The sequence below is a fragment of the Peromyscus eremicus genome, chromosome X (genome assembly GCF_949786415.1).
Source record: "Peromyscus eremicus chromosome X, PerEre_H2_v1, whole genome shotgun sequence".
Classification (NCBI taxonomy): Eukaryota; Metazoa; Chordata; class Mammalia; order Rodentia; family Cricetidae; genus Peromyscus; species Peromyscus eremicus.
Window position 1 is genome coordinate 25,065,112 of NC_081439.1, and position 24,816 is coordinate 25,089,927.

The 24,816-nt window shown below is 40.1% G+C and overlaps 2 protein-coding genes across 3 annotated transcripts in view; both read right to left on the minus strand.

Moving 5' to 3' along the window:
- Positions 1-19,565, minus strand: part of Vegfd (vascular endothelial growth factor D) — a 37,512-nt gene extending 17,947 nt beyond the window's left edge. For both annotated transcript variants that reach the window (XM_059251139.1, XM_059251138.1), the window contains exons 1-2: positions 18,809-19,565; positions 2,595-2,820 (exon numbers count right to left, since the gene is read on the minus strand). In XM_059251139.1, the coding sequence (XP_059107122.1) occupies positions 2,595-2,820; positions 18,809-18,898 (316 nt within the window). In that variant the 5' untranslated portion in view covers positions 18,899-19,565. The remainder of the gene's footprint in view (positions 1-2,594; positions 2,821-18,808) is intronic.
- A 108-nt stretch (positions 19,566-19,673) lies between these two features.
- Positions 19,674-24,816, minus strand: part of Pir (pirin) — a 92,475-nt gene continuing 87,332 nt past the window's right edge. The window contains exons 8-9 of the mRNA XM_059251140.1: positions 24,019-24,085; positions 19,674-20,286 (exon numbers count right to left, since the gene is read on the minus strand). Coding sequence (XP_059107123.1) covers positions 20,171-20,286; positions 24,019-24,085 — 183 coding nt within the window. The 3' untranslated portion in view covers positions 19,674-20,170. The remainder of the gene's footprint in view (positions 20,287-24,018; positions 24,086-24,816) is intronic.

A 24,816-nucleotide genomic window follows, 5' to 3' on the forward strand; every position in this document is an offset into this window, starting at 1 on the left:
ATTGCCTGTGAGTCAAGATGTAAGAACTCTCAGCTCCTTCTCTAGCACCCTGTCTGCTGCCTGCATGCTGCCTTGCTTCCCACCATGACAATAATGCACTAAACCTCTGAATTATGAGTGGAACACCCCAATTAAATGTTTTCCTTTATAAGAGTTGCTGTGGTCATGATGTCTTTTCATAGCAATAGGAACCCTAACTAAGACAATGGTCCTGGAGAGATGATTTAGAAGAGGACCCACATTCAGTTTCCAGCATCCATATGGCAGGTTGTATCTCTAACTCTAGTTCCAGTGGATCTGATGCCTTCTTCTGACCTCCATAGGTACTGCACACATGTGGTGCACAGACATATATGCTGGCAAAACACTCATGCATACACAGAATACGAAATTAGTATTTTTACATTTCTGTTGATACAAATTCATATAAAATATCCTCAGATTGAATGCATGAGACACGAACTATTTAAGCATTACTAGGGGTGCTATTTAAATTGGTACTATTAGTCATAAATCTTTGAAGGAGAGAGTAACTGACTTATGAAAATATCCTTTGTTTAAAATGTTATTTAATGTTACTTTCTACTTGCTTTTTCTCTTTAAAATTCTAACTTTTAAAAGTTGGACAAGATTATAATCAAAATCTCATGCAGTTATGACCAATGCCACTGACTAAGATTTCATAAGGCCAGCGTTCTTTACTACTTCCCAGGGAATTACCCTGAAATCCATGAGAGAGAGTAGATAACAAAACATAATTGGTGTGACACACTTATTTGATATTCTACTGCTTCTAACTTAGTGAATAACTTCAGCTAATCCTCCATATAATTAGGAGGGAAACCGTGGAGGCTGCAAATTCTCTAATTTTTTTACGGTTTCCTCCTTAGAAAATGTCAAGCTGGCTGACTTTTAAAAATCACTGACTTGTGGTTTTATGGTAAAATTGTCTTTACAGGTCATCTGTCCATTCCCCTCAGGTCTTCGGCGAGGTAATCTGGTCAAAGCCTGTGGTCTCCAGATGTGCGTGTTTTTGTAAAGTCCATGTGACAATACAACAGGAATGAGCAACTAGCCTCTCACTTAGACACACAGTACCATGCATGAGCACAAAGAACCTTCTTCACACTTATACTGCAGTGGGATTTGCCTCACCTACACACAACTTTCCCCATAGCTGAATCCTGTGCAATCTATTCTTTAACAAATGGGAAAAAAGACAACTCTAGATAGAAAGAAAAGAATAATGTTTGCTTAAGGATCAACTGAAATTAAGCAGTGGATATATTCATGTGCTATGTGATCATGTGTGTATCTACAAGGCTAAATCTAACAATAGCACTGTTTTTTGAATTGTTTTGATATTTCATCAGAGAGCTAAAGGTCTAATCAAGGCCATACAACTTTATTTAAAAACATTTCATTCACTGTGGCACAGTATGTATAAATAATAGTCTTGTAAAGAGTCTATATCTCAATCTGGATATCATTAAAGTGGCAGAAGTAGACACTACACATCCATTTCCACCCCTACCCCAGTAATCAACTTGGAAATATGATGGTCCCTTGATATCTATGGGGGATTGGTCCCAGGAATCCTTACAGATACCCAAATCCTTGGGTTACCAAGTTCCTTATATAATTGGGCTAGAATTTGTAAATAACCCACCTATATCTTCCAGTACACTTGAAATAATGTCTAGATAATTTCTGGTATATAAATAGTTGTTACAGTATACTGTATGTCAAGAAAAGATCTGCCTATGCTCAGTACACATGCATTTCTCCAAGTATTTGACCTGTGTGATTGGCTGAACCCATGGGAGTGGGGAAGACCTGAGGATACGGAAGGCTGATTACATGCTATTTTTCTAGTCTTAAGCGTTGATTATTTTATGTCAAGAAATTTCTTTGTTATTCTCTGAGTAACTAGTACCCATTATTATGCTTCACCTTGCAATTTATGCTTCTCACTGTTACATAAAAACTACAGGATTTTGAAGAAAAAAAAGCTATAGCAAAATTCTTGATTTTTCTCTCTATCTGCATAGTAATTGAAACCTCCCTAAGGTTGTTTTGTTTTTTATTAAACCTGTTTTTTTCTCCCTAAAAGCAGTCTTTCTGTATTGCTTTGTACTCAAATTCCTGAGTTAAACATATTTTGATAATTTGCAATGTTCTTGTGTTAGATGTAGATATCAAAATCATATTGAATATTCTCCTTTGTGGAGTAGACATTTAAAAATCAAAATTCTTGAGCTGACAAGTTGGTTCAGTTGGGTAAAGGTGCTTGCTGCCAAGCCTGAAGACCTGTGTTTGATTCCTGAGCCTCACAAGGTGGAAAGAGAGAACTGACTCCTGCAAGTACTGATTTGTTTAAATTTTTTATTACATCTATTTATTTAAGGAGGGGCACATGTGTGGCTATCTGAGAACCATTGCCAACTTTACCCAGTGAACCATCTTGCCATAAGGGCAGACTCCCTTTTGTTCCCCCTCTGATATATAACCACCTGTTTAAACTTTTGGAAGGAATTGGTACCTGTGTCACTACCTGATAAGGAAATAATCTTCCATTTTACTCACAAACGTACCTTTTAGCGTTTCAGTATCATAGAAAGTTGCCGCAAATCTGGTGGAGCGATGGGATGTCGAGCGCGAGTCCATACTGGCAAGACTTTTGAGCTTCAGCCGGCATCTCCACAGCTTCCAGTCTTCAGAGTGTGCGATACGCAGAAGCTCCTCCAAACTAGAAGCAGCTCTGATCTGTTGTTCAGATCGTTCCAACACTGACTGGGATGATCGCTTAAAAGACAAATCCTAGTTTAAGAGTGAGTTACAAAGACACCTTGATAACTGTGCTTGCTAGCAGTTTAAACTATAGACCATCTGAAAAGAAACTAGACAATATTTGAATGTGCACCCGTGCCTAGGCAAAACAATGTCTAATGGCGGACTTCAAAAGGATGGGTCTACTTCCTTACTGCCAGAGCCTCTGCATGTATAATGGAGGACAAGCCCTTGAGGTATTAGTCACTTGAACCCAAAGTACAAGGACCAAGGTCCCTAGAAGCCAGGAGAAGACATAGACACAGCGGGGGCATTTGAAGACGGAGGTGGAAATGACATGATGAGGTCACAACTCAGAGATTGCCTCGAGCCACCCAAAGCAGAAGAGGCAATGCTTCATGCCAAGGGAGTCGGACACCTTGAACTTCGGGATTTTGTTGTTCTGAGACACCAGCCTTATGGTACTTTGCTACTGCAGCCACAGGAAAGCAGTAGAGATTCGTTTATTAACCTATTTCTGTGACAGCGACCTACTGTTTCCTAGTTTAAGCTGAAGGCTTGGTTTTTTCTATGGTTGCACCTGAATTGTGTTGGCTAATACAGTGCAACTGGACTAGATGGGTATATTTGTGGGTTTGGGGAGCCCAAGAAAAGATTTTCAATATGTAACTGCTTGTGCAAAAGTAGGGGCTTGGTTATATGAAATAATGATGCATACATCCATATACTATGCAACCATCAAAACCAATGGAGCCCATTTCCTACTAGAGTTCCCTCCCCCCAGCACTGGGGATTAGTCTATGGGCCTTTTAAACATGCTAGATAGGCATTTTGCCAACTGAGCTGTCTCCCCAGTTCTGGAGCTGAGATCTTGATGGCCTCTCTCTCTGTCTCAGACTCACATGTATCAGTCCTGCGGCTTTGACTTTATGGTTTCATAGTTAATCGGCATTTAGCATTTATATTGCTTTACATGTTTGTTTACTATTGTTTTATTAACCATGTTTAGTCTATGAATTAAAAAACAGTCAAAATATGTATCTTCAAGGTCATGTCTTTTGTGTTGTTATTGTTGTTTTGAAGCAAGTTTTCATTATGTAGCCAAGGTTGGTCTGGAAATTGTGATCCTCCTGCCTCAGCTTCCAGAGTCCTGATATCTCAGGCTTGTGTAATCATACTTGGCTAAATTTACCTTAGCCATTTTACCTAGAAGTCCAGATGGAAGTATGCACATGAACACATATGCACATTTTTGCCTGATTTAGGAGAGTATTAGATATGTTTGTAAGCTAGGGGAAAGAGCCAACAGAGAAGAAACTGAAAGCATATACAGTGGACATAAAGCAGAGCCTGTAAGGCTTGATATACAGTGTGAGTGTTAGTTGGTCAGTATGAAGTGCTAAGAAGACCACCCTTTGAAACAGGTGAGCCACAGGGAGCCCAGCGGGTCTGTAGAGAGCACGGCTGCCTCAGAAGCACAGTGAGATTACAATATTACTCGTATATCTCTGGAGTTTGAACAAAGACATTTTTAGCAAAGAAGGGAAGGAAGCTTAAAGAGCACAGATGGGCTTTGTGAATTTGATGCTGAACTTGTGTGGCATGCCACAGCTTCTGTAGCTGAGAACCCTAGAGACAAAGCTGGTTAATTGCTCGTTTCCCTGACAACTCTTAAACACGATGGTCCTACATTAAGGCTAATTTGTTAATGGTGCTCTTTGCCTGACCATTCATCTCCTCTTTCTAGTTCTATGGCAAAGCTACCTCATATCCCATTCAATCTTCAAGATAAAATGTTTTGACAACACTGCTTCAATAAGCTAATGAGGAAGCCTAACAAATACTTTAAAAAAGATTATTAAATTGGGCTTAATAGGCTGTGTGTGTGTGTGTGTGTGTGTGTGTGTGTGTGTGTGTGTGTATGTGCATGGTGTGCATGCTCGTCCACACCACTTGTGTGTATAACAATAATTATAGAAGAAGAGGTTGTGAATTTGAGGAGTCGGAAAAAGACACAGGAGGAATTGGACAGGGAAAGGTAGGAGTGGAAATAATATAAGTACAAGTACTTGTGCATGAACTCCTTTAAAATTTTAGATTTAAAGGTATTAAATTGTACATTGCTGCAAGAATATTTATGGAGGTTAAATTTCATTCAGTACTATCCCTAAGTAAGGCTGATGTATGGCTGCATACGTCTTACAAGTCTCAATTCAATTTTGGCTTCTTTAAAAAAAAATCCTATGATTAAAAAACCCAAGATAAAATATTAATCCTGCAGCCCGAGTTAAAATGATTAAATGATGTTAAGACTAAATAGTTCCTATGACTGGTTTCTTTGTAAAACCACAACATCTACTTACATACTCAAAACTATTTAAGCCTACTTTGCTAAATGAAAACCTAGTTTGAAATAACTGAGAAATTGGCAAAAGTCATTTTGATAATTCTAAATGGAAATACCAACAGGTCAACAATAGCAAGTAATTCATCCGGGCACACATTTGGGAAGGGTTGAAAATGGATCCCTTTCCAATCGGCATTTTACACTCCTTGATTTTTGTGTAATCAACTTTATGTTACCTGTATGGGCAGGACAAAACTAAACGTCAAAAAGTGTGTACAGTGTCCAAAATGCATACTTAATCCCTTGAATTCAATAGTTTTCACTGCCAAACTATTGCCAAATGAGTTGCTTTTTATTTCTTCCAATTTTCCGATACAAGCGCTAGTAAAATCTAAAATAGTTCTAATGCGATTCCACAAAATGAGAGGATGAGAAAGGCCTTCCTGGGTCTCTGCTTATTAGAGTGGCAGCCTTGGTTCTGTCATTAATTCAAGACTGTTAGCAATTCTCCTCCTAAATAACAAATCATTCTCTGATGATTTTTAGCTACCAACAATCAGTTTTTAAAGTATGGGGCTGAAGGTCTCTGCAACACTACTTTGTCATCATATAAATGTTACTATATACATAGACTAACTTTTTCCCACATGTGGTTACATTCCTAACAGGCCACCAAGCAATGGCCACGCTGTTGGCTGGCTTATTCCCTTTTGAGAAGGATTTGGAGCAGAGGTTCCCAGACTTGCCTTCACCTTGAATGCATGTGAGGAAATGCTTAAAAAAATACTACTGATTGGATCTTATCATCAGAGTCCCATTTTACAGGTTTGGACTACTACTTCAAAAGAAAAAGGAAAAAGTCCCATGTCTGCTTCAGTAGCAGCTAAGTGAAGGACTTGAAGCAACTTTCTGTATGTCTTTGCAACTTTTCCATAAAGTTAGAATTACTTCAAAATAAAACAGTATTCTGAAGAACTCTTTAGGAAGGGCTGGTGATATAGCTCAATTGGTAGTCTGCTTGTCTGAATTCACAGAGCTGCACAAACCTGATGTGGTTGTACACACCAGTAACCAGCCTTGAAGGTAAAGGCAACTGTATTAGAAGTTCAAGGTCATTCTCCAATATGTACTGAGTGAGTCTAGGATAGATGAGACTTTGTCTCAAAAAAAAAAAAAAATCTTCCCAAGTGATTTTAAGAGAGCCAGTAATTTGGAGCCGAGCAATACTGATTTAAGTTCAAAGACCTGGGTTAATATCCAAGCTCTATACAAGAACTCTGATTAACACGGGATAAATGGCTGATACATGTTGAAAAATTGTGCTAGTCTTTGCATTCCTTTGTGTTATACCTTAAGGTCAGAATATTTGCACGAGTATCTGGCTGAATTGCAGTTTGAAAGCCGGCCCCTTACTCACATACCCTGTCTGTTGAATGTATGAAATGTATTGACTCCACAACTCAACTTGAAGCCTGTGGGCATTCCATACATGCACATTTGATTCTTTTTATCCAGTTCTCAACTTGTACAGCTTTTAAAAGACTGAATAACAGTGATATTTTCTCACTTAAACAGTGTGATGAAGTTAACTGTCATCCTAAATGATAGATTAAATTGCCTCTCAAATTCCTCCAAATTCCAAACAGTCCATTTCTCAAGATAAATTAAAAAAAAAAAAGCATTGCCTGAACCCACTAGAATTCAACAGAAAGCTATACATTCTCTCAAAAGGCAGTCCTGTGAAATATCTCAAGAAAAATAATAAATGTCAAGTGGAAGAATCTTGACTTAGGGGTATGTAGCTGGGCCCCTATTCCAGCTCTGGGATCTACAAAGAATTGATCCATAAGCATCCTGGCTGCTTTTCTTAAAGAGCTGCAGAATGCTTTTCCTGCACCATTGTGGTCCGGAACTCTTAAGACCCTCACATTGCAGATATGGAAACAGAGAGCAGCTGTGCTGAGATCCTCATAGGACCTCTTGAGAGGCATGAGGATCAGACTATGAATGCAGAACTGCACTGTCTTCAGGAAGTTGGGTGGTAACCTCTGTGTGCTGAAATCGGGTTTGTGAAAGTAGAATGTCCTGGCGCTCTGGGCTGAGTTATGGAGGAAACACACTTCACATAGCTTTCCCTAGATTTGCTGAAGGAATTAGAAGTTGTAGCATGAATCTCAGAAGGTCTTATTAATAAAATCAAACCTGGAGCCAGGTACTGGGGTCAACCCTGGAAGATCAGAGAAGCAGAACAAGCCACAGCTTCCTCACCTCACAATTCCTCAGCTGATCCTGTTTCCTCAGAATCTCAGCTGAACTGTTGCTCAAAAGCCTAAAAGCTTAACCAGGCTCTAGTTCCTGGACCTCACGCCTTATTTACCTTTTTGCTCCCTGCCATCACTTCCTGGGATTAAAGGCTCACTTCCTGGGATTAAAGGCATTAGTCACCATTCCTGGCTGTTTCCAATGTGGCTTTGAACTCTCAGAGATCCAGCTGGATCTCTGCCTCTGGAATGCTAGGATTAAAGGCGTGTGTGCCACCATTTTCTGGCCTCTATATCTGTCTAGTGGCTGTTCTGTTCTCTGACCCCAGATAAGTTTATTAGGGCGCACAATATTTTGGGGAACACAATACCACCACAAGAAGTGTTACCTGAGGGCACAGTTCTCTCATAACCCATCTCTGCATTTCAGGAAAACACCACAGTCACCCATTTGCCTTGGCAGTGGGCTTTGGGTGATAAATTCCAAACAGTTCTAGCTTCCTTCCACTTCTTAGCAACTTCTTTGGTTTCACTCAAGGAACACTCGCATTTCATCTTTACCTTCATGGTTAAGGATTGGCCTAAACCACTACACTTTTCCTGGCTTGATAAGCAAGTAACATTGTGGTGCTCCACTCCCAGTTGCTCTCCCCAAGGTCCTCCTTCCTCTGTCTACCAAGAAATCTGCCTAGGCCACACCAGACTCATGAGTCTAAGTTAATATCTGAGACGTCCCCATGCCCTTGCTTTTAAGTGGAAATTATATTGCCCTAAAAGAAGTTATGCCTACTATCATAAATTGTACTGCTGACTACTCAAATGGCTTGTTTTAGAGGCAAGAGCACAGATCCCAATTGCTCAAAACTAGCTTTGAGTGATACGACACTCTGAAAGTTTCTTATAAACACGTGCCCATCATATGGCTAAGTAACCCTACTCCAGGGAATTTGTCACTTGATAAATGAAGCCTACACTGCACAAAACTCTGTACATGAAAGTTTGTAGTAACTTTTTTTATCATAGTCAAAACAGTTGGAAAAAACACATGTGTAATTCAATGAGCCGTTCACGGCATACTACTCATTAATAAAAAGAACTATTGGTAAATGGGTTAAAGGTTAAAGAAGCCAGTCTCAACATGTTAGACTGCATTATTTTATTTATATGTGATTTTCTTTTTTTATTATTAAGAAATTTTCTATTAATTTACATACCAAACACAGATCTCCTTCTCCTCCCTCCTTCCACCGTCCAGACTTCCCCCCAACCCATCCCCCATTACCACCTCCTTCAAGGCAAGGCCTCCCATGTGGAGTCAGCAGAGCCTGGTACCTTCAGTTGAGGCAGGTCCAAGCCTCCCCACATACACCGCACAAAGGCTATGTTAGGTGTCCCACCATAGGTGCTGAGCTCCAAAAAGCCCACACGTGTACCAAGGACAGATCCTGATCCCACTGCCAGTGGGTCCCATGAGCAGGTCAAGCCACACAACTGTCTGGCTTATGCAGAGGACCTAGACCAGCCCCATGGAGGCTCCACAGCTATTAATCCACAGTTCATGAGTTCCAAAGCCTGGTTTGGTTGTCTCTGTAGGTTTCCCCATCATGATCTTTACCCCCCTTGCTCATAGAATCCCTCTTCTCTCTCTTCAACTGGACTCCTGGAGCTCAGTCTGGTGCTTGGCTGCGGATCTCTGTATCTGCTTCCATCAGTTACTAAATGAAGGCTCTATGATGACAGTAAGAGTATTCACCAATATGATTATTACCAAACCGGGAATGACTAAGGACAAAATACTACTTGCTGGAGGTTGGAAAGATGGTCTCACTTTGACAGTTACATAGTGCATGGATATGGAACAACTTGTATCCAGGCTATGGTTGTGGTTACACAAATTTGTATGTGTGCTAGATCACAGAATTGTACCTACAAAAAAGGAAAGTACAATCACAGTATAATTAGGAAATAAAGTAAGCTGGCTTTTAACCAAGGCATGACTCCTTTTTGACTGAGTGTGGGTTAACTTCCTTCAGATTTGGTTTCCCCATTGATGTTAATAATAGGTACCTTACAGGCCGGGTGGTGATGGCACACACACACACACACACACACACACACACACACACACACACACACACAAAACCTACCCCCAACTCTTCTCTCTAAAAGAAACAGCCTAAATAGAAAGCCATGGAAGATAACTCTTAACAATTGTAATAAGGATGCTGCAGTGTAGCTCTCCCAGCTGATGGCTTCTGGTGGCGGTGAAAACGGGGAAGGACTTAGTTTTTTTGAAGGCCCTGGCCACTGGGAGTTTGACCATGCTCCAGTGAGTATATGGACAACAAAAATTGGACTCGTTCCTTTTATTCTCCTATGGGGGGGGCAGGTCACAAGGCGGACCTGGGAGGACTGGGAAGTGAGTGTGATGGGGTAAATTCCAAAACAGTCAATAAAAATATTATGTTGGAAAAAAAGTTACTTCTCAGAGCTCAGTGGAGAACCTAGGAGTTCAAAAATGGGAAAGGTTAGAGTACAAAGCAGGAATACAATTAATGCGCTTCTTTTTTTCTTTCTCAGGGGTGTGTCATCTGGACCTACAAGTTGGGGTAGAGGTTTATGCTTTATGGCCCTTGATAGTCCTTAGTCACCAGAGAGATGGGATTTAAAATAGCGAGACTTGGCAACTCTAATCCTTGCAAATACAATGAAACACAGCAAACCCAAACAACTTTTCCAGGGTAAACTGTGAGCTATCTTTTTCTAAATGAGTTATCTGTATATGGAAGCAAATTTCCAAGTATCTTCTCAGGGCTTAGGTCTGTCTTTACAGATTCATGTAGAAAAAAACATCATGCTACTTCTTAACCTTTTGTGATTTGCTTTTGGGGTCTAGCATTAGCCAGAATAGCTGGCACCTGATGGTTTGGGATATACCAACTGAGGGAAGGGAGGAGACTGCCCACTTGTGACTGCTGAGGCTGTGGTTATGCAGGTGGAAACTACCATGGCTCTGGTGCCACATCTCTGAAATCCAGAAACCTAGCCACCTGGGAATAGAATTAGGCTGTTCTTCATTTTGGGGACTAATGGTACTGGTAGCTCTTTTGCTGCTCTGCTCCTACGTTTAAATGCTTAAGTCAGAAATCCTGAGAGCTTACTGAAGGAAGGAGCTACAGATGTAAGAAAACTGCATGTGTGTGCATGCAGACAGGAATGCGTGTGCAGGACTGCCTGGGTAGTTTAAGGCAGTGGAAAGGGGTTTGTTTGGATGCTCAGAACTGCCCCATCTTCCAATTTGATGAGAATTGTTGGTGACTTTCTCTCTAGCCAAGCCATCTAGCATTTGGGGAGATGTCTGTGCCCCCCTTCACATATGTTAAATCTGTGTTCTACTCAAATGCTTCTGCTCCTACTTGCCACAGAAACAAGAAGAAAGATGGATGTGGGGTGGGCTTGAGTGACAAGATAGTCTCCGACCTTCTGAAACTGTGCTCTGAGCAAGCCTTATGCTGGTGATTCCTGAGCTGTCTAACATTCTCTGTGTCATTGATCTCAAAGATCAAGAAGCCAATGCCCAAAAACAACTCAAAACCTTTATTGTGATGAAGTAGAACTGCAAACAACTCCATTCTGCCTCTCCACAGCTGTCTTGGTGTTGGATCATGTGACCAACTTTGACATGTTGCAAACACAAGCTTGACAATGAATTCTGACTCATTGTACTGAGCTTCTACATGTCTCCCACCTCTCCAAGCACATGCTCCTGCCAGCCCACTCATCAATCGGAGGGTAGACACGTGGAGCAGACATGTATTCAGCCTGAGGTTTCGGCCTTGATCCAAACTCTCAGCTGACCCACAGAGATATATGTGAGAATAAACTATTGATGTGTTAAGCCACTAAAATTTGTATGGGTTTGTAACAGCATGATTGTGGCAATAACTAGCTGCTATGACTCTATCTCAGCCAAAATACAGCATAATCAACTTCATGGGAAGACCTTTGTGCAAAACATTATGGTCTCCTATAAGGTAGTCCTGTTTGCCACTGGCAGCCAGCCTAACATACCAGCCTTTAAAAATATTTATTTGTAAACATCCAGTAGTCCTACATCAACATTTACCCATCACCTTCTCTTCCTCACCAACATCCATAACACTGTGCCCAGCGATCCGTAGCCTTCCTATAGCAATGTACTTATGAATTAAGCATGCAATTGCAAAGACCACTTTCATGTTTTTATCCTGCTCTCTCTCTTTCTGTACATATATATGTGTGTGTGTGTGTGTGTGTGTGTGTGTGTGTGTGTGTGTGTGTGTTCTTGATTTTAAAATACCCATTAAATCACTGTCTTTGGTTTTACAGTCTCTCTACCCCCTCCTATAAAATTATCCCTGAGCCTTGCTTGGGAGGAGGGGGTGCAGGATAGTTGTTCCACATGTACATAAATATACAGTCAATACAAATTGGACTTTGATGGGTTAAAAAAATGAAGACACAAAATTGGGTGGGTAAGAAAGGGAGATAGATCTGGGAGGAATTCAGGGAGGGGTGAATATGGTTAAAACTCAGTGCATTAAATTCTCAAAGGACTAATAAAAATGAAATAAAAAGTTATTCATTCAATCAAAGCTATACTCTTCCTAAAGAGTTACTCTCACAACAGAAGAGCAAAAAATTTGTCATGCTATTTTTCTCTCTGCTGTGATTTTTATTTAAATGTTGGTTTTTCAAAAAGCAATACTCATCTTCACCATGTCAGTGCTAAGATTATTTAATAAGATCCAGTCAATGGTGAAATAAGCCTTGTTGAGATTATAGTATTACTTACGGTTTCAGGCATTAAAATTATCCTTTCTACAAGCCAAAGTGAACTCCCTGGTGGGTGGTAAGACACAAAAATGACTAAGACATCTTTATTTTATAAAAAAGTGTCATTTCCACTCATGTGCTTGGCACATGAAAGACATTCCACAAATGTTTACTGAACAGAATGTACAGCTTTCCTTCTCCCAGGGAGGAAGGGTTTCCTGAACAACTGAGATAAGCTGTCTCTCTTCTACATGCCTTATCCTCGACACCAACCATGGAGTTCCCAATCTCCAATGGAGAGTTTCCATGTGAAATACACATTATTTCACACATTAGAAGAGGAATAATGGAAACCAGTGACAATGTATTCTCCAGCACTGCTCTAAGACAAGGAAACATTAAACATAGCAAAAGTTGTGTGATAGTTATTAATAGTGTTCATGAAATATTTCCAGCATGCCACCTTCGGAGGCCAAGGTAAGAGTACACCTCCTGGCTCTTTGCACCTAAATGGGACAGTGCATCCATGATGTGTGCCACTCACTTCTAGGTCAGAGCAAGCAATGGTCACAGTGATCTAGAACATTCTAGATGTGGGTGTTCAGCTAGCTTCATACTGATAGTGAGTTGACTGTGGATGAGCCAAGATGGTTGGGTAGTACAAGCAGCAAATAAATTTGTACTGATTACGAACCACCAAGATTTTGAGGGTGGTTGTAATTACAGTATACTCTCACCTTACCTCACTAAGTATCTGACCAGAGTATTTTTGTCATAATTTGCCACACCTTCACAAATCACCCAAGATGAAAACATAGGTAGGCATCTGAAGGCTTTCAGAGACAAAGACAGGAAGGTGTCTAAGTTGTGCACAGAGACACTGTGTGGCTAGATGCTGCTTTGGGTAACTTTCTGTGACCGTCAGGCTGAAATAATGGGCTAAAGTGACTCCACTCTAACTTTGGGTTCTAGAAGTGAACACCCTATTGGATGGCCTAAGACTAGAAGGACATTTCAGGATTCTTGGACATATTCACCTAAATCTTACCCTCATGTCCACAGTAAAATATCACAGGGTTAATACACTGCCTCAAAAAGTGCTTTTGGTTTTTATAAAAATCATGAAATCAGGCAAGCCATGGTGACGATAGATGCCAGAGACCGTTTAGTGTTGTCCTTCACCTGGCTGTCTCAGGATCCTCCAAGGCTAGTCTATCAACCAGCCAACAAACCCTGCCTTCAGCACCTTCTGTGTGACAGGCTTTGCAAGGTGGTGGCTGGGACAATGCCATCAACAAGACAATGAAACACTCCTTTGTTGAAAAGCTTTCATCCGCCGGGCAGTGGTGGTGCACGCCTTTAATCCCAGCACTCGGGAGGCAGAGGCAGGCGGATCTCTGTGAGTTCGAGGCCCGCCTGGGCTACCAAGTGAGTTCTAGGAGAGGCGCAAAGCTACAACGAGAAACCCTGTCTCGAAAAACCAAAAAAAAAAAAAAAAAAAAAAAGCTTTCATCCTACTGGTGAGGGTGTAATAAACCAGGACAAACACACCACAAAATGTCAGGTACAGGTGTATGCCGTCAATAAAATAAATAAGTGTAACACAGAACACTGTATGTAAACTGTGACCCAGGAGCCACATCCAGTGTTCAGCCTGTTTTTGAACAGTCTGTGACTTAAGCACGTGCTTTTGCATTTTAAAAGATTGAAATGAATGAAAACAAGGTTTCCTGGTTTATAAAATTAAAATTGTAGTGTCTCTAAAGTTCTATTGGAGCTCACCCCCACCTGCATGATTTCTGGCTACTTTTCCAACCCTGACAGCTGCACTTCTGAGCTCAGCTTACCTCCCACCAGCCACTCTAGTTCTCTGGCTCATCCTCAGACTATCCAAGCTATTCCCTCTTCAGTCCCTACCCTGATGATGACCTCTGCCTGCTTCACTTCTTTCAGTACTGTGCACAAATATAACTGAATTGGAAGAATCTCCCCCTTTATTTCATTCTGTGTCCCCTCCTTCATTTGAGTGCTTTTCATTATTACTGTCCCTGACATGTTACTGATTTGCATATTGTCCACTTCTACCAAGCACAGTCAAAATATGCATTCTAAGAGAGCTGAAATATTTATTTCAGCTGAAATAGTTATTTCTCGCTGCATTCTCAGATCCTAGACACAGTAGACACAATAAATATCTGCTGAAAAAAACTAATGAGTTATCAAATATTGGAAAGTTGTAGTGAGAGATACAGGACAGTCTTTATGGGTTAGGACATCTCAGCCAGTCAAGGCTTTCATGATGCTGAAGATGCCCCAGGATGCCTTTGATTTATAATGCTCTAGTATCTTAGACTATAAGAACAAAAAGCAAGAGAGAGAAAAATGGATTTGCCACCATAAAAACAACCTAAGCAAAAATGCTCATTTTATTGTCTCCTTTCATCCCAATTCATTCCCAATTATGCTAAACTCCCACTCTCTGCTCATATCATATGATAAAAATGAGTTATGCGGGATGGAGAGATGGCTCAGTGGTTAAGAGTATTTGCTGATGTTGCAAAGAACAGTTTGGTTCCCATTAGCCAAGTTAGGTGGTTAACAACTACTGGTGACTCCAAATCCAGAGGATATAGCACCCTCTTCTGGCCTCTGCAGGTACCCACACTCATGTGCACACTACACACAAAAAAAGCTTAAAATGAAATAAATCTCTAAAAAAAAAAAAAAAAGAGCTGACCCCTAGATATTGCTCAGGAACAATTTTATTGTCCTTTGTATCCCTATTTCTCTACTGCCTTTGTCCAACTGTGGAAATATTTGTGTCTGAGAGATCCAGGTCTTTTTACCAAGGGTTCTTTTACGGGACCATTTGTATATACAAATACCTTGTTTCTATTTCACAAATTATCTTTGTGATGTTTATAGCAACATTTTATGCACAGGTGTTAAGTCAGGATTTTTCAATTTAAATGAGCCATACAAGGAAGTATTATACACAGGATGTAAGGTTCTATTGTATCTTGGGTACTACAATATCTTAGAGTGATATAAAAACTGTAACTGAATTCATGGCAAGACAGAAAAATCAGACAAGACCTCACTGGCTCGCCTAACAACAAAGCCAGGAAACTCTCCTGCAAGTTATTTCCTAGACCATTTCAAGAGAAGTCAAATGGCATGAAGGTGATGAAGTCTTGTGAGCCATATGGATTTGGGACTTATTCTAATCGGATGTAGCACTGAATGACTCCATCATCTAACAATACCCTTCTATAGACATTACAAGCTTGATGCCTAAAAAGATAGTATAGAGTAAAGCTGAAGAAGAAAGAAACTCTTTCAAAAGAGTTCTGAAAGCTATCATGACCTAGAATTGATCCTCTGTTACCATACTGACAGGGCTTCATAGCACCATGGAAAAGATGTATAGAAGCTAACTTCAGCAGTATCTTATAATGACTTCCAACATACCTGGTGACAACAATTATTTATTAGATCAGCAAGAAATCATGCTGGCTAGAAGGACATGTTGAATGGCAAGAGCATAAGGCTGTTGGTAATTATTTACTAAGTATCTAGAGGGTACAATATTGTGATTAGATGTATAACATAAACTGTTGTAAAGTGCATACCTTGGGAAACTATCTCTGTTAATCTCAAGTGTATAAAGAGCTTAACAAAATAGAACTTGAAATAAACCCCACACCTAGTCAGCAATCTGATTTTATTAATGAGTCAATCAGGGTTTTTTTTTTAACTAAAAAAATTTGTTGAAGATTTATGTGTCTGGGTATTTTTTTCTGAATGTATGTTCACCACGTGTGCCTGGTGTATGTGAGGTTAGAAGGCATCGGATCCCCTGGAACTGGTGCTAGGGATGGTTGTGAGCCACTGGGAACTGAACCTGAGGCTTTTGTAAGAGAAAGAAGTGCTCCTAACCACTGAGCAATCTCCCCAGATCTTTGTTTTGCAAGGAAAATGTTAAGATTTCTGCAAAGGTTTTCCTCAGCTCACACTTTCCAAGCATTGTTGACCCCAAACAGCTAGTTTTCCAAGCATAAGCTGCAAGACTAGTGAAATGAGGATGTCTTTCACTGGAATGGCATTAAGTACAATTGTCCTAGGTGGTAGTAGCTATCTGCATGCTTATAGTAGAAGAAAAATGTTCACAGATTCATAGAAGTGTACCATAGTCTCTGCCTGTCTAAGCTGAAAAAACAAAACAAAACAAAAAAACCAAACAGGATAATTCTCTAAGCTAGGAAGTAAAGTTCAGACCAGGGGAAGGGGGCAACATGAAAATAGATTTGGCATCACAGCCATTCTGGGACAGATGTGGTCAGAAAAGGGAGAGTGGAGAAAAGCATGTTCTCATAGACTTAGTACTAAGGAGGACCACAATGATTGTATAACAAATGAATATTCTTATATCTAAAGCAAAAACTAATCAGTGTCAGTGTCCTAAACCATTACTACTCTGAATATATTTTATGCTAAATTTTAATTTAAACAAGAAAATATCCATGTTAAGAAATAGATTTCATCTAGTATCCACTTATGAATGAGTACATACCATGTTTGTCTTTCTGAGTCTGGGTTACCTCACTCAGGATGATTGGAGGAGGTGGGAATGGGGAGTGGATTGGGGGGGAGGGCTGGGGAGTGGGAGGAGGGAGGACGGGGGAATCCATGGCTGATATGTGAAATTAAGTTAATTATAAAATAAAAATATTTTTTAAAAAAGAAATAGATTTCTAGCCAGGCAGTGGTGGCACACGCCTTTAATCCTAGCACTCGGGAGGCAGAGGCAGGTGGATCTCTGAGTTTGAGGCCAGCCTGGTCTGCAAAGTAGTTGCTAGGATAGTCATGCTTGTTTCATAGAGAAACCCTATCTCAAACAAAACAAAACAAAACAAAACAACAGAAGAATTCTTTGGTTTTGTTTTCTTTTGAAGAGGTGGGGAGGGGGAAGAGAATATATAAAGCAAAATGATGTCTGTCGTTATGTCTCAGAACCCAGTCATGGGTAGCCCCAAACGTCTATTTAACTACAGGCAACACTTTTTTCACATAAGAAACATCTAATTTAGCTGGGGGCTGGGTGGCCCTAAACTCCCTGGATGTAGCTTCCCTGTTCAAAGGGAAAGTAGGGCACATAAGAGAAACATTGAGAGGCATGTTAGTAAACACAGGCTGCACATTGGCCATCTGTTAGGGCATGTTTTCTGTCATATAAAAACGCAGTCACTTTCTTCCATTGCCCATTCAAGAAATTTCAACGGGAGAAGTAAATTCAAAACGTGTAAAATTTCACTGTGCCCGGGACACAGAGAGGATTCTGGTAGCTGTGTATAAAAGAGTAAATTCTAAACGTTGAAAACTTCCCTGGGGAATAGGGTTGAAGACTAGTGTTAAGTGAAATGTTGAACAGCATTGTGCTGGGGTAGAAAGGTTTCTTGCCTGGCAGCCTGCACCTTTCAAGCTTTGCAAGTCCCAAATGTACATGGCAGAAAGGACAGTCCTCAGCTCTACGTGACTGCCACCAGCCTTGATGTTGGATCCCCATCTCAGGCTGTAGGTGAAAGGAAATCCACTGTAAATGTGAATCCCAGTGCCAGGACCCTTTGAGTCTTGCCCTATGAAGCTTGGGTGCAGATTTACTACCTGATTATGGACTACATACATATGGGGTTTTCCATGTAAACTAGTTAACATCCTTATGAACTAATTTTCCCCTCTGGGAGTGGTGATATGTCCCCTATTGAAAATGCATGCCACAAAGCTCAAGTCTACATCTGATTTCTGTCTGGTCATAGCCAGAAATTTCTAAATCAGTCATGATTTAGTAGCATTCCAGTCAAAACAATTACATTTGAGTCCTTTTCAAAAAATAAAAAGGCTTTAAAATACACAACATTGAGTGGCAATGTTGTTCTGGCCGTCAGTAGCACCCTAGTCCATCTTTTTTGCATTGTTCTCAATTTCTTGGGCTGTCCTTGATGCTTGCTCATAGAACCAAAGATTTGCCAACTGCTTAATTTTATACACATTTTCAAAAGCAGATGCACAAGAACAAAAACAGACTCTAAGAAAACTTTTTTTTTCCTGGATGGTAGCGATTGGTAATTTGCAGAACCAGACAGAAAACATCCATGAAAAGCACTGTGATTTTCAATTTACAGAAGAAATTACTCAGCCTTGTTGCTCACAACCAACCTAAAAACCAACAGCCCATAAAATTGTGTGTGTCATAAAGACGAATCCAGCTTCATCAGAAGCCACTGTGCCATCAGGAGACAGAACAAGGAGAAAACGTTTCTATACCATGTCAAAAGTTTCCAGAATGCTTGTGTTCTATTCCCATTCCAAATACACACAATACATAAAAAACAATCATACAAATTTTCTTACACATATACATTTTCATACTCTCATGGCAAGAAAATGATTAAGTCCAAGAAACAAAGCAGTCACTAATACATGCAGGCTAAGAGTAGCCTGAGCTTTTATATTGTTTTAACAACAGTGAGGGCAAAGGACTTTTTCTGTGAAAACCAACAAAAAGAAACATTATGAAAAAATCGAGCTCACCTACCTTCACTGGTCCATGTTCACTATTGAAGCCCTGCACCAGGTACACGTAGGACATCATGAGAATATTCACCACTGCCCACTCTTTATACATTTTGAATATTTTAAATGTCCACTGATGACTAAGCGGTTAATACCAGGCAGCTACTGAAAAGTATTGCAAGACATTCTCCAGAAGCAAAGTTCGAAACCCCGAAACTTTACATGCAAAATCACATGATCAGTTGTAATCAAAATCCAATGAAATGACTTGAGTTAGCCAAGGGACACCCCCTGCCACACACAATCTTAGTATGGGAGAAAGATAAAAAAAAAAATTGTAAAGATTCCTGCTGCAAAAATAATCAGGAGGTGGCCATGTCTTCTACTTTAAGCTAGAAAATACTCCACAGTCATTTCATGTCCATAAAGTTGAAAGAAAAAAATCCCCACCCTATGCCCTAGGTTGTGGCCGCTTTATAAAAGGAGGTGGTGTGACCGACACTGGCAGCCACAGCAGGCTGGAATCTAACTATGGATTAAAACGTTTTCACAATCTTCAAGGAAGCGCGCAGGAGCATGTGTCTTAAATCGGACACAGACTTTGGCAGAAAATTGCAGGCAAGTCTTGGCTGGAATCCTGCTGTGTCCCTAGCAATAGCGGGGCAGTTTTCAAAGCTGACTCACATGGTCAGGACTGCTGTGTTTCTTCAAGCAGATAACCTGTAACATGAAACCCAGGACACAGTTCTGATGGCTGGGATGGCAGCTGAATTGCAGTAGGACAGTTTAAGATGCTCAGATAGTGGCCGCCAGTGACACAGAAAGAAGGAAAAAATGCTCGAAGAAAACCCCAAACGGCAGAGAATAAAAGGGCATCTTCTCACATATAAAAAGCACATGTACATAAGCAATTGTTTTTAATAGCTTAATAATTTCCATCAAAAGGAAGAACATTGATTTTTAGAGAAGCAACAATTAGAATTATTTGCATATACTACTACCATTTTTATTGTTTGTACTTTGCCTTTTTAAAATAGATAAATCTGTTTTTGACAATTTCATACATGTATATAATGCATCCTGATGACTCACTACAAAAACCACCTTTTCATTTTAATGTGGAATTCTTTTTTTATTTTTTACTTTTGGCTTTTCAAGACAGGATTTCTCTGTGTAGCCCTAGCTGTCCTGGAACTGGCCTGTAGACCAGGCTGGCTTCAAACTCAGAGATCTGCATGTCTCTGCCTCCCAAGTGCTGGGATTAAAGGGATGTGCCACCACCACCCGGCTTAATGTGAAATTCTTTAGAAGCACCAGCTAAACCAGCTTTGGAAATTGAATATACTGAATGGTCAGTCCATCCAAATGGCAGAATTTCAGCTCTTCACAGGTTTCCAATCTTTGACTTCCAGGTTTTGGCCCCCTCAAAACCATTTTTTGCATTCCTGAAATCAAGAATGGCCTCAGAAATTTCTTCATTGGTGTTCATCACAAATGGACCTAGGGCAGAAAGAGACAGTTACAAAGTTCTGGGTGATAACATTTTCTTCTACCACTGAAGTGCTATGTATTCCTTTAGCTCCTCATTTGAAACAAAATCTAGTAATATCTGGGTAGCAACGGTCTCTTTTCACAGGGTTCAGTCCTACAGGACTGTAATTTGAGTTTTGTGGCTAGGACTGTATATGAGTGTAAGTTAGCATACAGACCAAACCTAGATAAGCACGGTTAGGTCTCACTGGTCACTGTAGGTTCCTCGCCAGTCATGACAACCTCTTTATTCACCACACTCTTTGTCGTTGTTATTTGTACAACATGAATTGAAGTCAGGAACTGAACCAACCTGGTGTTATGAATCAGCTAGACTATAGCAGAGTTTTGGTGTCTGTCTAAGCAGTGGGTGGGGCTATGTATTTCTGGGATGGTTCTAAGTCTGTTGTGAAAACGAGCAGCATTTTCCTGATAATAAACCGGGGGTTGAACTGCTTCTGAACAGCTTGTACATTAACAGTTCTTTTTCAGTTCCCCAGACGATACCTCCACGTACCCTATAGCAACCACAGGTTGGGTCAAGTTTTTAAGTTTGGCTAGTTTCTCCTTCCTGTCATGAGTCACTATCATGTGCTTGCAATGAAAGGTGTTTTTATCTTCCTGTAAACGTTTCTTTTTCTGCTTCTATTGTCTTTCATTTTGATAATCTCTTATTCACCCACCATTCCAAAAGGTACATCACGCTAGTGTGACCATCCTCTTGCCAAGGACCACTGGCACCATGGCTTTAATAAATTTTACTAATAAATTTCAAGTCAAGAAGCACTTTAAAAAATATTTCTTAGGGTCAACTGATTTTTTATTCAGAAAAGGGCCTGGGAATGTACACTTTAGATTTTATGGGTCAAACTGAATCAAATATTGAGTCAAGGACTGACCTGATAAGCAATAATTTTCCTATAGTTTCCCCAGGCAGAACCCCACGACTCTTACACCTCAACTCTTTTTCTGTAGTACATTTCCATATTGGATTTTTGACACCATCCCATGTCTCTCAGTTTTATAAACTGTCTTTGGGTCGCCTAAGACTTATGCAGAAAGGGGGATGCCTTGAGTGAATATCTATTATTGACAAGGACCAATGTCTCCAACTCACGGGAACTGGAAAACCTTAAGTCAGGCTCAGGAAATTGGCAAGTCTTCCTCTGGTTTGTGTGAGGACATGGCAGTGTATGCAAAAACTAATAACCACAGCTTCCTCATCCTGGATGATTGCAACCTGAGACTGCTCTCCTACAGAGACCTCCCACAGACAAGAGCTAACTCTTCTCCCTGTGCTCATAATTCACTTGCTGAGGTTCTGGGTTGGTGCATAGTAGGTAGATCTCCATCAGATGAAGTACAGGCCACCCAATTCCAGCTTTCCCTATGTGTGTCTATGTGTCTGTCGTTTTATCATTCCCTTGTCACCCCAGTCAAACATTCAGGGTTGTTTTGAAGATTAAATAAATTAATTGAAAACCACTCTGACTGATACTTAGTAAACAGTAAATGGTATGAAAGTATACATTAAGAAAATGAAATGTCTGCATTTTTTTCTCACTTGTAGGAGGGACATAACTCCACTAGAGTAAGGTTCTTTTCTAATCCAACATGCTGTGACATCTTTACCTAATGTCATCATTAAGAACCCTCAATGACAAGTGGAGCAGGGCATTAATAATTCACAGAAAGGCAACCAGTCCCCAAATACTCTCAAGATGTTTGTGGCTGCCTTTGAACATGAAGAAGGTTTAAAAAAAAACTTAAAAAGAAAAGCAAATTAGGCGAACCAAACAAAATGCTTTGTCTCTCAGTAACTGACAGTTCGAGAGACATATATCTATTTTGTCTGATTAATGTGGGCTTGTGCTTACAAGCTCTCAGAGGCTCTGGAAGAGGATTTACAGGCACAGTGCCTACGGTTTTGCTTTGTCATCTTCATTCAACTGGACTCCGGTTTCTCATTACTGCTATGGAGGGAAGAGCCTAACATAAAAGGTTTTCATCCCAAACACGCTTTTCCTATACAAATTCCAGTCTATGACTAGATGACGACCCGACCCCATTTGTTTGTAGCTTTCTTTGCCAAAGAACAATTTTATTTAGTCCTGACAAAAGGAAGAAGGGGCTATGAACCTTAGGAGTGAAATTTTGAAGTGTGCAAAATTAACATGAGATGTCACAAGCTGGGGGCATATGATTTAATATTCCCCCTAAATTACTGCGAGAACAAAAAATAATATTTTCTAAATATTCAGTGTTATTTAAATTTATGACTAGCTGGCTTATCTGAGATCATTGTGTATGCCTTGGAATTCATGCCAAAGTAATGGAATACAATGAGATCTTAAATCATGTCTAATTTAATGATTAGTGAACTGCACAGTATATTTTGCAGACAAAGGTAAAAATAATAAATTGGGTTCTAGGTGTTTCTCATTTAATCAAATGCCAATGATACAGAGACATCAAGATCCAAAGTGATTATGTACGGGAGTCAGTATTTTTTTGCCTTCAACTACAGTACTATCTCTTCCATACAATAATTAACTCTATTTCTTTTTCTTTAAAAAATATTTATTTTATTTTTAAGTGTGTGTGTGTGTGTGTGTGTGTGTGTGTGTGTGTGTGTGTGTACATGAGTGTGTGTGCACATGCATGTGCAGATGCCCAAGGAGGCCAGAAGAGGAAATTAGATGTTGTGGAGCTGGGGACTAAATTTGCCTCCTCTGCAAGTGCAGCATGTACTGCCGAGCTTCCAGCCCCCCTCTATTATAAAAATTTTCAAAGAAGTACTATTCCTAAGAGGCTCATATTTTTCACTAAAAAATAAGAGATTACAAGGATGGTGTTGACTTGAATATTGATTTTCCCCTCCACAATTCATATTGAAACCTGATTGTCCTTGGGCAGTATTGGGAGCTGGGACCATCAAAAGGCGATTATATCACAAAGATGAGGTAAAAGTTTTTCCAGTGGGTAAGTTCTCACTCTTATGGGACTGGATTAATTTTTTGGTGCAGGGAGAGACTGGCTTTATTACCACAGCAGCAGATTGTTATGAAGCATATCTACCCCTCAAGTTTTGTCTCTCAAGATATACCCATTTGCCTTTCTACTTTCTGTCAAGAGTTGAAACAAAATGAGGCTCTTCACACACACACACACACACACACACACACACACACACACACGTTGTTGGACTTCCAAGCCTCAACTGATGCCTACCAAAATAAATTTCTTTTCCTTAGAAGTTACTCAGTCTCGTGTATACTATTATAGCAACACAAAACAGTATTGAAACCACTGTTATTTCAGTTAAATGATATCCATGTCCTTAGTGGACAACGAAGACTTTTTTTCCCTTCAAGTTGAAAACCCTTATGACAAAATCAAAAAGAGTTTTCATTCTTCCCACAGATCTAAGATCAATCTATTATACATCATAGGTATTTAGAAAATATCTTTTCCAAAAAGAGATGAGTGTAGACATAAACACCATGTACATATTTTCCTCTGAAAGTGGGAAAATGACTTCCTGGTAATACAACACATACACACACACACACACACACACACACACACACACACACACACACTAATACAACACATACACACACACACACACACACACACACACACGCACGCATCAAAGGAAAAGAATGTCAGCCAAGAAAACCATCAAAATTTTGGACTTACCATGTTGGACAACTGGTTCTCTTAATGGCTCCCCAGCAATTAAGACAAAATGGCTTTTTTGGGGGTCCTAAAGTAATCAAAGAAGGCATCAAACAGTGAATACATTTGTTTTTGAATGTCATATTGGACACAAGTTATAGCTAACATAGGAGTTAAGTGGATGGAGATACGGGAACATTTCCTCTGTAGTCCTTGCTATGGGAATGTCTATTCCTTAGCATGGTTAATATCCTAGCTAGCAACCAGAATTCAGCACTAAGTCCAGGTTTCCTATATATTAACATCTGTAAATTAAAGAAGGGAAATTGTAGTTAAAGTGTTCTTTGTGTCTGGGCGCGTATGTGTGTATATGCAGGACCACGTGTATATGCATGTGTGTGGAGGCCAGGGGTCTTTGTCAAGTGTCTTCCTCAGTAGCTCTTCACATTATTTTTGGAAACAGGGTCTCTTACTGAAACCCAAGCTCACCCCTTGCCTAGACTGACGAGCCACACACTCCAGGGAACTGCCTGTCTTGGCTTACCTCCTGTGTAGAGTCACAGATGTGGGCTATCACACCCAGCCTTTTACATGGGTGCTTGGGGAACCAGCATCAGGTCCCCATTCTTGTTAATCAGGCAATTCACTCACCGAACCATCTCCTTATGATCTTCCTTAACAGAAACATCTTCACAACAAACTATCCGAATGAACTAGCTTTTTTCTCATTAACAAAATTATTTTTTTTTAAAATTTATTATCTTTCTTTTTTATTTTAAAAACTTTTTCATACAACAGATTTTGGTCATCTTTCCCCTC